Source organism: Pseudorca crassidens, chromosome 5 (genome assembly GCF_039906515.1).
Source record: "Pseudorca crassidens isolate mPseCra1 chromosome 5, mPseCra1.hap1, whole genome shotgun sequence".
Taxonomy (NCBI): Eukaryota; Metazoa; Chordata; class Mammalia; order Artiodactyla; family Delphinidae; genus Pseudorca; species Pseudorca crassidens.
The window spans coordinates 80172584-80187223 of NC_090300.1; the positions used below are offsets into that span (position 1 = coordinate 80172584).

Sequence of the window (14640 nt, forward strand, 5' to 3'; positions counted from 1 at the left end):
GCCTTTAACCTGATATGCAAGCAAGAATCTTCACAAGGTGACCCCAACCTATCTTTCCAAATTTAACTCTTACCACACAGATGTTCCTGGCAGTCTGTACTCTCTGTCTTCCATCCTCATCATTAAGTACTACTAAAGCTTAAGTCAGTTCTCTCCTTTTTAATCTACCTGCCATTGTTTTATTTGCTGTGTTATTTCTTAGTGTCTATTTCCCCTGCTAAACCCTAAAGCTTCATGAAGACAAGAACGCCGTCATCTTCAGCATTGTATTCCTAGGCCCTTGAATATGGTACAGCCTATAGTAGGTCCTCAGAAGATACTTGTTGAAGGAGTGAACATTTCCTCTTTCCTTCAGACAGACCCAACTATTCCTCCCCCTTGTGAATGCATAGCACTCATTTAGCAATTCAACATGAAACACCTTGTGAAATCACAGATATATTATAGGTGTTGTAGGTGTATTATTTTGCAGGCATTACAGGTATTGTCTACATAGAACCATGGAACATTACAGCTAGAAGGGATCCTTCTTAGAAGTAATCCAGAAGGGCCAACAGAGACTCAGAGAAGTTACCGCTGGTTCTTGATCTTTCAGGAGTTTGAACTGTAAGTTCCCTGAGGGCAGGAATCCTACTTCCTACCCCTAAACACTCCCTGCTATACCTGGAGCCCTTAGTAGACAGTATTACTACTGCCACTAATAATAACACTACTGTTTATTGTTTTGACAATTACTTTGGTGACATACCATCTCCATCCACAAGGTGAAGAACAAACCCATCACCTACACTGGGAACCCACAGGTGGCTTTCTGACCATCCAGACACACAGCTACCCCCACTGCCTCTCAGCTCTGAGCCATCACTGAAAATGTCACAACAGAAGAACAGGCACTGGGAGGCCATGCCACACCCAGGAAGTGCTATTTTACTGTTCTCCCCTCACAGTCACCTCCTCCTCATTGGGTAGAAACACCACACCGGGACCTCACAGCACAGCTATCGGTGTCCTTCCCCCAGGACTTGGCCTAGATCTATCTTGTCTAGTGATCTCACACCACAGACATCGCATCCCGGTGATACACTCTACTCTCTGCTCACAGGGAAGGTGGGCAGACACCCCAGTTCAACACATGTGCCAGAGAGAGAGAAAGATGGGGGGCCACCCACCGGTACAAGAACAGGTAGAGGAGAGAACTCATCCCAGATGAGAGTCAGGGGCCCCGGATCTCGATTCTCCTCTTAGTAGCTCTGTGACTATAGCAAATTCTTTAACCTCTATAAGCCGGTTTCCTACCTGTCAAATGAGAACTAAAGTAACTTCTCTCACAGAGACAAAGTGAGGACCAAGGGGGATAAGATATTGGAACTGTCACATCATTACAGTTCTCTCCCCCACACCCCCCTTGACAATTCCAGGATGACCAGCACCGTCTCTGAGTTCCCTGGGGAGTTCAGATACTCTGTTAGCCCCGTTTACGCAGTTTCCTAATAGGATACAACCTTGAACTAGGTGTCTGGGTGAGAATACAAAGGGATAGGAAGACAAGGACCTGCCCTCAGAGAAGCTCTACTCACAATGAAAGAGAGGGACCCCCCAGAAGCAACTAAGCTCCTAAAAGCAACCGAAATCTGGGAGGAGAGCATGCTTTTACCGAGGCACTTATTCACACCAGGCACCAGCCACACATATTAACTTCTTCAAGGCTCACAACCACCCCAGGAGGTGTGTCCTTCTACCACCCACAGGAGCACATCGTGAATCGCAGAACGCTGGCCTGTACCTAAGTGCCCACGAGTCTGTGAACAGAACCAGGTATGATTGATTGTGGGAGCTTTTTCTGGAGGACATAGGGGCTATGCGGTTTGGAAGGGGAAGGATGTGGGTTAACTGTAAGAGGAGGAAGCTTCGGGCATTTCAAGTGGAAGCGCAGGAAAATAGGAAGGTTGCTGGGGAGGTTCTGGTATGGGGCAATGCGGAATTGTCCTGAGATGGTGTTTCAAGGGGTGCTATATTCAAAATGCTTATCGAACAAAAGGCCAGGTCCCTTTAGGAAAGTGGTTTTGTGCCAGAAGCCAACTGAATAAGAGATATCTATTTGTGATGTAAAAGCTAAGTTAAAGTAACTTCTTTATGTGTTGTATGAATATTCAGCTCAAATGGGAAGGTGATTACAACCAAACCTCCCCTTATTAGAAAATTCCCAGCACAGGAGAACCAGTCTATGTGTCTTTCATACACATGCTGTGCTTTTCTTTTCCCCGCCAGCCACAGAAAGGGAGGAACAAGTCATAAAGGTTGGCACAAAGAAGCTGCATGTCATGCTGGGCACATATATGCAACAGGTAACAAGAAGAGGACAAGCCAAAGGTGGGTATCCAGAGTCCAAGGCAGCCTAGGAACGGACTAAGCAAAGACACCAACTCTGAGCCGGCCAGTGGCCAGTGCTGGGCGGATAAACGAGCAGCAAGCAAGCCAAAGACAGGGCATCCGTCAGTGATGGGAAACCAGGGGCCAGCAAGTGGGCTGCAGGCACAGGAAGGACAAGACCACAGATCAGGGTGCTCTGAGAGCCACGGCCATGAGGGCCAGCTGCCTGGGCACTGCACCTGGGCAGAGTCCATGCTTGGATAGAACGTTTGGTAGATTTGAAGACTGAGGCAACAGAGAATGGCCACGCAGGGAGAGGGAGCTTTAGTGAAAAAGACAAGTAAATTCCCAGCCGAAGAAGCGCCCAACACCATGGAGGCTTGAGGAAAGTTACTGTCCTCACTGACCATCTACCCAGAAGGGAGAAAGGGATTTTTCTTTCTCTAATTATAGCTGAGTATGGGCAGTGCCCACCTACTGACGTTACTCTAAGCAGGTAATGAAAGGTTGTTGACATCTGCAGTGACACACCACCATCCCAAAATCCAGAACCCTAGGCAGCCAGAACAGAGAGTGGCAAACCCAAGGCAGGCTGAGACCAGACAACATCCTGGGGCACAGGTAAATTTTTTTTCCCAGGAATATGAAAGAAAGTCAAGATTTAGAAAGACAAATATCGTATGATATCGCTTATATGCGGAATCTAAAAAAAAATGATACAAACGAACTTATTTACAAAACAGAAACAGGCGCACAGACTTTGAGAACGAGCTTATGGTTACCGGGGCGGGGGAAGGGTGGATGGGATAGATTGGGAGTTTGGGACTGAGATGTACACACTGATATATTTAAAACAGATAACCAACAAGGACCTACTGTATAGCACAGGGAATTCTGCTCAGTCCTCTGTAATAACCAAAATGGGAAAAGAATTTGAAAAAGAATAGATACATGTATATGTATAACGGAATCACCCTGCTGTGCACCTGAAACTAACACAACATTGTTAATCAACTATACTCCAATATAAAACAAAAAAAATTTTAAATTAAAAAAAAAGATTTAGTTAGGTAGTGAAAGAAAATGGTTAGAGCTGAAATTTCTGAAGAAACCTGCATGAATTATACCCAAAGGATTGCATTCTTTTAAATGTTGTTCCTTAGTACATTCCTATGTTTACGCCTACGTTTACTACTCTCATTGAGTGACTGCTTTTCTCATTTGTTTTGTTATTTTGCTGAAGAGTCATTTTTGCCTTTACTCTCTGGTCTCCATATGAAAGCATGACAATGAGCAGTTCTCAATTGTGGCTGTCATTAGAATCACCTGCAGAGCTCCTTAAACATGTCAATGTCCAGCCTCCTTTCCAAGGACTCTAATTTAGTTGGCTGGGGGTGGGGGGGATTGGGTTGGGGGGTGGGAAGGGAGAAGCTGGGTATCATGCTTTCTAAGCGCTCCCAGATGATTCTAGTATATGTCCAGGGATGAGAACCAGTTGGTTTCTGGCCCAGAATCCAAAACACTTTGTGGTAGGTACAGGAATGTAGACGAAGCAGCAAGAAGAAATTAAAGCCAATAATGTAAATTCAACGGATCACTTAAGTTTTCCACATCCCAGTCATTTTTGTACTTCTATCGCCATCTCACCATATCCCCATAACTCCTACAGTTATTTCCTTGATATCATTTTAAATCAATTCCATCTTTTACTTAAATTTGGTTTTAAAAGAAACTAGTAGACTGGGGGTAATGGCAAGGTAACATAAAAAGGCAGGAGCAAGAGAAGAAAAGACAGTGGCTCCTGAGAGGAAAAAGCACTCAGAGTTAGAAATCAGGGATGGGCGGGCCCAGGGAGAGACCCAGGATCCATGAGGTCAAGTTGGCCTAGGCATAGCGGTGAGAAGGAATGAAGTCTTGGCGATGGGTTAGGGAATAACAGAGAATGTCGTGGAATGGGGTTACGGGTGGCATGGGGCTGTGCCTTTAAAGGAACTCTAGGGACAGAGAGGACTGAGGGACCAGGGGTGATGGAGGAGGCAGACATCTGGGGCCAGAGATGAAGGCAGGGCAGAGTGTGAGGCCCAGGTAGGGCTGGTGAGAAGGTAAAAGGGAGACTACAGGTGGGAATGAGGGGAGATCTGAGGGATGGGTGGGGCTAAGGAGGGCTTGCACTGGATGGGGTGTGTGCAGGGGGTGGACAGCACAGCAGAAGCAGACGCTGGACAAAACAGGGTGTCCTCCAGACAGTGCCAGGCAGTGACCAGCAAGAAAACGTCCAGCGATACCTGTAAACTGCCTGAAATCGTTTCATGTGCTACCAGTGGTGGTCGTTCCCACACACTGGGAAACACTGCCCGATGCTCTATGAATAAAGAGCATCAGTCTTTTCACTCCTCCCCTTTCACGACCAAAAAAAAATTAGATGTAAACAAGGAAATGTAAACCCCCACCTCACTTGTCTGGTCCCCATGGATATACCAAAAGTCAACAACAAAAGGCAATGTGACTTCTCTTCTCTTATACACACACTCATGTTTCAGATCTGTATGAGCACCTTTCTTTTGATGGACAGTCCCCACCATAGGAACCACCTCCTCAGTCACCATCTGAAAGCACAGAACACAATCAGCAGAGTTGACAAACGCCCAGTAACAAACACTGTAAAAACAGCATCTGCTATTAATGAAAGAAATCACCAAAATAATCATGTCTGAACAACCTGGCAGTTCATTATCATATAAATCCTCACATATAGTTAAGTCCTAGAAAACAACCCCTTTTATTTTCTTAAATCCTTATCCTTAATGAACAATGATGGGGGAGACAAAAGATTCATCTGCAATCACCAAGCATGCACTGCCATTTCTTCGTGAAGTTTATTTCCACTCCATGATGTGTTCCAATGTTTCCTCCCTTTTCCTAGGTGTGTCAAATCACAGATCATTTATCCCCCAGTCACAGCCACGAGAATGACTCAGGCTGGCACACAGTTTGTTGATTATTTCAATTTCCTGGGCTACACTTATCATTTCCCACTTCTCATTGCTTATTCCCTCCTCACTTTCTTGAGGTCTGTTACTTTCAAAATGACACGAGGCATGACGATGATAAGGGTGAAGTGACATAAAATCCTAAAAAAGACAAAGGGAACTAAATTCTGTTACACTAAAGACGAATCCAGGAGAATTCTGTTCACTGCGTAGAAGGACGGGTTCATCATTCATCCATTCATTCAACAAATATTTATTGAGCATTTCCCATGAGCTGGCTCAGTTTAGCACACCACATTAAAGCATGCCGCTGTCTATACAAAGTCAGCTAACGTTAGTTACTAGGGGCAAGTTGCTGTATCCTAAAATTCTGCTTGAACGTGGCTGTGGGCATCACACGTGTACATGTGTAATACCCACTAACCAGAACTGGGCAACATAAATCAACACCCAACCCCCCAAAGCCTGGAAATAAGGGGCCCTACACAGTCAGAAGCTGCTAGTCTAAAGCCTCACATTAAAGAAAACCCTAGAAACACTGTTTATGAAAGACCATAAACTTTCCAAATACAGCCATACATGGTGAAGAAATATGCATGGAAGAACGCACCATTCTGGCAACCAACGTTGGCTATCCAAGGGGACAGTTTAATCAATCAAGCCATAAATTCATCAACCTGACATTTCTAAGAATGCCTGACATTTTTACATGCACTAACACAATAAATTTCCCCCAAATTCCATAACATAGGTATTATTATTAACATTCCCATTTTTCAGATTAACAAACTGAGGGTCATTTTGAGGGTAAATCATTTATTCAAGGGCACCGAGAAAGTAATGAAGCCAAAACTTGAACCTAAGTTTGCAACTCATGGATTCAAGCATTTTCTAAAAAAAAAAAACCAAATTATTATTAATGTAGCTTATACATTAACATCTAGTTTCTTTTTACAATTAGCATCATATGTTGGTTTGAATCTTGTTTTAATTTATGTAAGTATAAATTATCTCTAAGCTCTAACAACTCTTAATTGGACTTTTCTCAACTCCTGGTTATTATACACCACATGTTCCTGTCTTTCCTAATATGTCTGTCAGACAGTGAGAATTAACTGTCTTGGTAAAGAAAATTAACATTTAAGGGGCATTTTCTTCATTCCAGGCACTGGGATAAGTATTTCGCTTACAGTCTTTCTCTACAGCAACCCTCTGAGTTGGTGCTACTGCTGTCATTATCATTTCCTTTTACAATGAAGGAGGCACAGAAAGGTTAAGTAACTTGCCTAAGTTCACACAGGTAAGGGGGATTCACACCTGGTCCCCTTCTCCTTCCCTTGGTCTATGATCTCCACCAGTAACAAGTTCTGGCTCTCTTCCTAACACTCTCATCTCAAGTCTGGGCTCCCACTGGCCTGTTCTCAGTGCTAGTGAGAGACCGCTTTTCAAATGTGCTGGTTTGGCTTCCTCCATCTTTGATTTCTCCCTGATAACAGCGCTGGTTCACCTGCTATGTGTATAGTGCTCTGCTTCCACCTGATATTGACCTCCTGGCACACCTACGACTATTCAAGGTGAAGATGAGTACACCTTGGGCTGTGCAGCAGAGCTTCCCCTGGGCCACCTTTTCCATCAGGGATTTGACATCGTTCTTGCGAAAACCTCTTAAAGGAGCCAAAGCTTTTAAAAATAACACTCAACATTGTAAAAAAAAAAAAAGAAAGAAAGAAAGAAAAGAATCAATTACTCAACCAGGTTAACAGTGGGTTTTCCTTACACCAGAATGTCTAGATTTGCATCACATTACCAGGAGATTTAAATCACATGAATATTCAATGATAAAATGTATTAAGGTCAGATTAACCTGAGGAATAAAATGGACTTTCCCTTCCCTTTCCACTAACTGCAAATTCTGTACTGGCTCTCTCTACAGATAACCACAAAGGCAGCTGCCCTCCGGACAGGTGCTACAGCTCCATGATGCTGAGGGGCATTGTAAGGAGGAAATGAACACTTACAAAGCACCTACTATGCACCAGACATTATGTTACATGTTTTATAGTGTGAATTAACTAAGAATTCCACAACAACCCCAGCAGATAGGTCTCACCACACCCATTTTACAGATGGGAAAACAAGCTTAGATAGGTCACACAAATCAGCCTAAGGTCACAGAGTTGGTGGTGGCAGAGCTGAGATGTGAGCCTGCATCTGTCTGCCCCCAGCCTCTTGCTCAGGGACCATTCTCCTTGCTGAACTGCTCAGGGTTCCATCTAGAACCCTGAAAGATGGGGCTTAACTTGTCTTTGACTACAGTACACAGCTTGATGATCAACCCAACGAGAAATGAGATCCGGATACACACATGCTCCCCAAATGGCCCTGGGCTCCCAATTCCCGGCTGGGTAAAAAATGTCCCCAGAAAAACAGCCTTTTTTTACTTTCCATGGGTTGGCTTCTCGGCTGTTTCATTCTCTCTTCTCCCTCCTTGCTTTCTGCTCCCTTCTCCACTGCATTTTTCTGTGTGTGTGTGTGTGTCTGTTTCTATCTCTCTCTCTGTCAGAAATCTCTCTGTGTGTGCATATCTCCCTCTCTCTTACACACACACACACACACACACACACACACACACTCGTATTCATTCTCTCTCTTTCCCCCCCAGGAATACCTCGATCCAGCAGCCGGAGCAAGCGGAGATACCAAAGATACCACTGGTCCCAGAAGCGGTCCGTCATCCCCCCCTGAACTCATCCTTCACAGCCAGTCCCCTCAGCACAGCCTCATCCCACCACCGCCGACTCGAGGAGGCCGGAATTACTTGACGCTGGGCTCGCGCGCGCAGCCTGCTCAAAGCAAATGCCTGCCTGTGAAGACAGCCACCAGTCCTCCCACACAGAGGCTGACTGTGCCGGGAGCCTGTTTCACAGCAACAAAGGAACAAGTGCGGAACACTGCCGCCTTGTGCGGACTGAGCCTGCATGGGCCCAAAGGGAGACCAGAGGTGCGGGGGAGGGCGGCCAGGGAGCACCTTCACAAAGAAGGGAGCAGAGAGGTGGTCTTGGGAATGAAAACCCACAGTCAAGGCCGTATCTTGAATGTCATTCCAGGATCTCCTGCCATCCTGGCTGTCCCTGCCTCCCATGCCAGAGGCCAGTGGCTTCCCTAACAGGACAGGGGTGGGAAGCCAGGAGCTCAGCCACCCTGGACTCCGAGGCCAGACCAAAAGAGCCGGAGCCTCACTGCCTTGTTCCTCGGGAACCACAGGCACCTCCTTTCCAAGGGTGCAGGACCCACGTGACCAGAAAAGGGCCACAGACCCTATCTCCCTTCGTGGACCCTCTGCTGTCATGGAGACAGCATGGGCTCTGGAGTCACATGGTCATGGATTCAAATCCTGCTACCACTGAATAGCTGCCTGGCCTTGATCAAGTTACTTCAACCCCAGCCGCCTCCTCTGAAAGCTAGAGAGAACAGCATTTGCTTCATCAAGCTATTGTGAGGCTCCCAGGATAGGAAGGACCTAACATTTCTGGTCCAGCACTCGGTGAATGGCGGTGCTCAAGTGCTCGTTCCCCCTTCCCCTCCAACTCCTCATCCTCTCACCAGATTTCCAGCTCCCACACCTCCTTACATCCCATGCTTTCCTACCTCTGTGCATGTGCTCCTTTCTCCCTGCCCATAGCATGGCCACCCTACGCCCCCACTTCATCGTGGCCAAATCCTCCTATTTTTCCACAGAATCAGGTAGCCTTCCCTCGTCTTTCTCCCCCTCTATGCTGCATTTCACTCCCTCCTTTGTGTAAGGCCTCCTCTGTACAGGACTGCTCCCTTACTTGACCACAAACTCCATGAAGACAGGATCTGCTCTGTGATCTTCGTTACATCCCCTGAAGCATCTTGAACTTTGCAAGTGCTTGAGTATTTACTAACTGAATGAGTGAAGAGGCAAATGGCACGTGCACCCCACACGGTTTCATGTTTAAGTCAGGAAGAGGAGTGGACTGCAAGGACCTCAGTTCCTGGGCACCACATAAGGCCTGTAGAAGGATGACAGGGCACCCTGGCCTTGCCTTGCTGGGAACCCATTTTACACGGTGCTGGCCACCCGCATGGTGAGCCTGTGTCCCCAGGTGACCAGAAGTCCTGCTCAAACAAGGGAACTCCGAGGGGACCCCCAGGTCTGGAACAACTCTGGACTCCAAGCCTAAAAACTACCCGGCAGCCACGTGCATATTCATCACCGCTTTTGTTTCAGCCCAGGCCATGCCAGCAACGCCCTCTCACTGTCCTAATGGAAACGCTGGCACCCCAGGCTTCCTGGTCTCCAACAGCAGCGGGCAGGAGCAGGCCTCCTCAGCGTCAGCTCTTCCTGGGAGCTTAGGCTTCCAGGATGACACAGGCTGCAGATTCTGACAGATGCAGACTGAAAAGGAGGCACGTCCTGGGGCAGGAGCTAGGCGGGGGAGGGAGAAAGCCAGCAGAGCCACAGTCTCCACAAGCCTGGCCCTGCCCCTGCTCCACCGCTGCCCCGTGGTTCCTTCTGGAAGGGCAGCATTGGGACTGAGCACACACCGCTTCCCAGAAGCTACCTCGCAGGCTCTGGTGGTATTATTTTACTATTACCTTAAATGGACAAGACTCCAGTGTGTAGTTAACACAAGAATGCACGCCCCTCCTCCTCTCTCTCCACAGAGAAGTGCACTGACCCTCAGCTTCCCCCCTCCTTCATGAATAACAGGCTCCATCATTCAGGTGTGCAGTACGTTTTAGCTCACACAGTACTTCCACACCCATCATCTCCCTTGGCCCCCCGAGCCACCCTGCAAGGGCTGTAGGATGGGACTCACGTTCCCCAGTCTACAGAAGGGAAAGTCCATGCTCCAAGAGGTTAAATCACTTGCTTACCTAGAAGGTGGCTGGGCTGCGGAAGGAATGTGTGCCATCTGTCTCCTCCCGAAGAGTTTCTGGGGCTCTGGATTGTTCCCTGGGGACCTGTGAGGTCTTTCATAGAGAGGCGGAAGCCCTCACAGTAGGGCAGGACGCCCAGGGCAGGGCTGACATGCCACCAGCACAGGCTCAGCAGAGGGCCTGCGTGTGGCCTCTTCCTGAGTGACAGCCTTTCATCTTTTTCTTTGGCCCTGGCTTGTGGCTGCCCAGGGAGAGCATCTCCAAATAAAAATGCCAAAGATGGTTCTCTCTAACCCAACTTGGGAGAAATCTGAGATGTGAGGGATGCACACATGGCTCCCACCATGAGGAGACCTAGACGGAGATGGGCTTTGGAAAGAGCCTCTGTCTGTGAGGCAGAAAGTCCTAGTGACTGTGTGGATGCCGTGTCAACTCCGATGGGGCTAATTCTACTATTCCACACCCCATTCTTGGGTCTGGAGAAGGAAGCTGGCCCTGTTCCCCTCCTCCTAGTAATCAAGTGCCAAACATTCCACACAGCCTCATGTTCAAGGAAAGAGAATAAAGATGTTAAAGAACAACACAGATGCAAGAACTTCCCCCACAAACTGTGAACCTAAGACCATAAGCATCAGCTGTGGGGTCGGGGCCAGGATGAACCCATTCAGCCAGCAGCTGTACTAAAGATTGGCTTCAACCCATCGAGCTGGGCTCCTGGGAGCTCCCCAGCCCACCAATGCTCATTTCTCCAACTCCCACAGAGCCTCGTAAGCCATGCTTTCAATCCAGCCCCTCCAGAAGTTGAATAAAATGTTCCAAGAGATTGTCAGAGCTGTCATTTACCTGGAGTGCAGTTAGAATGGACGGGACACCGGCCAGGAGGGGCCTTTATTAGGTTTTTGTCGTTGTTGTCATTTTGTCTTAAACAATACTCCTGCAGCAGCTCCTTCTTTCACCATGGTCAAAGCAAGCACGGTCATTCCCATTGGTATGGTTCCTCCAACCCACCTGGCTGGCTACAGGGACCTGTTCTCAGGAACAAGGAGCATCTCCAGGCCAGCAACAGCCCGTCCATTCCAGAGGGCTGATGCCCACCTGGATGATCACCGGTTACTCGGTGTCACAACATAGATGTGTTCCCTTCTCTTCACTGTTCCTTCTTCTTACTTGGCACTGTTCTTTCTCCCTCTCTCCGCCCGCCCCAACGTGGAAACACTGTGTTCCCGATCAGATAAAGCCAGCACAAGTGTATGGCGCAGAAGGCAAGCAGCACAGAGGGAGGAGAGAAGCAATCATGTTCCCGCAGAGGCACTGGCCAGCTTCTCGGACACACAGGGCTACCTGACCAGGGAAGGCCACAAGGGAGGCGGTACAGTTGCTAGTCTGCATAGCGGAGGGAAGACTATCCCTGTCCCTCGCTGCCCCGCCCATGCAAGTGGGCTCCACCAGGCTGCCATTGTGGCCTACAAGCTGTGCTTCAGTTGCAACATGTATCACACTCCAGCAGACAACAGCCTCAGCCACCTCCCACACCACTTCTGCCCCTTGGCGATTAGCACCCAAGTGGTGAAGTGCAGCCCTGTGGCAACATAGTCTCAGTGACGCCACCCATGGATGGGATGGACACTGGCCAGTCTCTCCTGTGAAAGCCTGGTGTCCCCAGGTGAACAGGCTCCCTAGGTCCACACCTGAGGCCAGCACCTAAGACAGGTATCACCTGTCACTCTGAAATTCAAGTCCACTTCTCCCAAGAGGCCTTTTCCAGCTAACCTCGTTCATCTTCTATCTCAGAGGTTCTCAAAGTTTAATGGGCAGCAGAATAAACTTAGAGGGTTGGTTATCCATGCAGATAACTGGGCCTCACTCCCCAAGGCCTGCATTTTTAACAAGTTCCCCAGAGGAGTCTGAAACGGTGATCTATCTGCTTCTGTCCCTGCTCTCCTCTCTTACTTCACTGAACTATTTTGGTTGACTTCTAGAGTGCACCTCATTTCCCACACATCCTAGGAGTCCAGTAGGGAGGAGGATTCTGAGTCCAGAATTAGAAGAGTCTCCTGGAAGGTAAAGGGAGGTCCTGCCTGCCCTCAAGGCCCAATAGAGGGCCCCAGACGGAGAGGCTGAGGAGCTGCCAGCCAGGAGGCTGAGAATCAGGCTCATCTCTCCACAGGCTCCAGAAAGCATTCATCTGTACAGTGGCTTTAAATGTCACCTCAAATATCAGGCCAGGCGGCAGGAGGGGAAGGCGGAAGCTAATTAGCCTGCCTTGTCCTACTTTTGTGTTGCTTTCATCCCTGTTCACCTCTGACCTCCACTGGGATCTTTAACTCTCCCTTGGCGGGGGTAGCCTGGAGATGCCACACGACCCATCACCACACCGGGCTCTAAACCAAATTGCTAAGTAGGGGAAATGCAGTCTCTCTCCGACCCCTCCCCTGAGCATTTATTCCTCACCCACCCATCGCCAGAACCCCCACTGCTGCCCTGAGTCTCCAACCACAGCACGCCACCCAACACCCCCAGCCTGGGCCCCAAGAGCTAGAGCCTCCCTCTCTTGTCATGCCTTTTCAAAGCTCACCCATCCTGGGCCTGTGAAAAGTATGGTGATAATCTCATCCCCTGTAAGGTTTCCATGATGAGAGCTTAATACTCAGACCCTCAGGGAATATTTACATTTTGGCAAAAATATTGTCTTAGGTCAAAGGAAGGAAAACAAAGACCGAAAACAAAACCAGGCTCATAGATACAGAGAACAGATCAGTGGTTGCCACAGGTGGGCAGTGGAGGGTGGGTGAAGCGGGTCAAATGGTACAAACTTCCAGTTATAAGATACATAAGTCCTGAGGATGTAATGTACAGCATGGTGACTACAGTTAATAACACTGTATTGTACATTTGAAAGTTGCTCAGAGAGTAGATCTTAAAAGTTCTCATCTAAGGAAGAAAAATCCATAACTATGTATGGTGACAGATGTTAACTAGACTTACTGTGGTGATCATTTAACAATATATACAAATCATTAAGCTGTACACCTGAAACTAATATAGTATTGTATGTCAACTATACATCAATTTTTTTTAAAAAGGGAAATGTAAAAAAAAATAGCATGGCATATTTATACCATCACCAGGAGTGCTAAGTTAACATTTTATTTTGAGGATTTTTGTGCACACACACACACACACACACACACATATATATTCTTAAGTCAAAGAGCTTAATTTGTGCAAATTATGATCTGGAATGACAAGTAAATTTATTCAACCATTAAAAAAAAAGGAAGGGGAGCAGAAGTCCTGGCCTCAGATGAGCAGTGGGGGTGGGGCATGCTGGGGGCAAGATGGAGGGTCCATGACTCTCTTCCTTAAGCTCCATGGGCGCTTGCCTGTCAGCTGACCTGCTGAAGGCAACTCAAGGGACCTGTTGCCTCCTCTGCCTTCCTTGCTCCCTCCCCTGATCTCCCACTTCCTACCCAGAACATGGCTGGCTGCCCTCTCCAAATACCTAAATTGAAAGTAGCTCGTCTTGAAGACAAAAAAAAACAATAAATAGTTAGAGCGGACAACTCAGCACCTGACCAAAGAGGCCCAGCAATCCAGAGAGCTCATTATTGCCTCCTCTGTTTCCCTCACAGCCAGTGAGGGGCGTTTCCCTCTTGCCTCTACTAACAGCAGTTTCTTCACCCATCAAAGGAGGCGGTGTGCCCCAGTGACCTAAGGGCCATCAAGTCTGGGGGCCGTTCACTCCTCTGAGGTTTGGCTTCTCTTAACTGTTCCTCCCATCTCTCAATTCCCACAGTGCACCAACTTAGAATCAGGAAAACTTAAGTTGTCAGTCACCACAGCTGAAACCTCATGCCTCATTCAGCCTGTGGGGAGCCCTACTGTGAAGCATTCCCTCCCTTCTCTCTTCATCCCACACCTTCTCCATCTCCTCCAACAGCTTTTCTAAACAGCCCCCCTCAGCACACCTGCCCAGGAAAATCAGGCACCAGACCACTCTGACTGCACTTGATAATAATGAATGTGAAGTTCAACAGGATCAAAAAGAGCCCACCGGGCTTCCCTGGTGGCGCAGTGGTTGAGAGTCCGCCTGCCGATGCAGGGGACACGGGATCATGCCCCGGTCCGGGAAGATCCCACATGCCGCGGAGCGGCTGGGCCCGTGAGCCATGGCTGCTGAGCCTGCGCGTCCGGAGCTTGTGCTCCACAACGGGAGAGGCCACAGCAGTGAGAGGCCCGCAAAAAAAAAAAAAAAAGCCCACTGTACCATCAAAGAAATACTAAATTTTGACTAGCATATATCTAGAACTAAACTATTTTTTTCCATAACTGTTGCATTTTTTCATTTTTTGGAAAATGTATAATTTGTGTG

The 14640-nt window shown here is 47.9% G+C and overlaps 1 protein-coding gene across 8 annotated transcripts in view; it reads right to left on the reverse strand.

The window, feature by feature from the left end:
* LOC137225116 (kalirin) overlaps positions 1–14640 on the reverse strand; it is a 460124-nt gene that overhangs the window by 386342 nt on the left and 59142 nt on the right. For 2 of the 8 annotated variants that reach the window (XM_067738654.1, XM_067738650.1), the window contains exon 1: positions 10266–10819. The exons of 2 other annotated variants lie outside the window; for them this stretch is intronic. In XM_067738654.1, the coding sequence (XP_067594755.1) occupies positions 10266–10368 (103 nt within the window). In that variant the 5' untranslated portion in view covers positions 10369–10819. Of the gene's footprint in view, positions 1–8028; positions 8214–10265; positions 10820–14640 lie in introns of those variants that run through there. 4 more of the 8 variants (XM_067738657.1, XM_067738651.1, XM_067738656.1 and 1 more) reach the window with 2 other exon arrangements.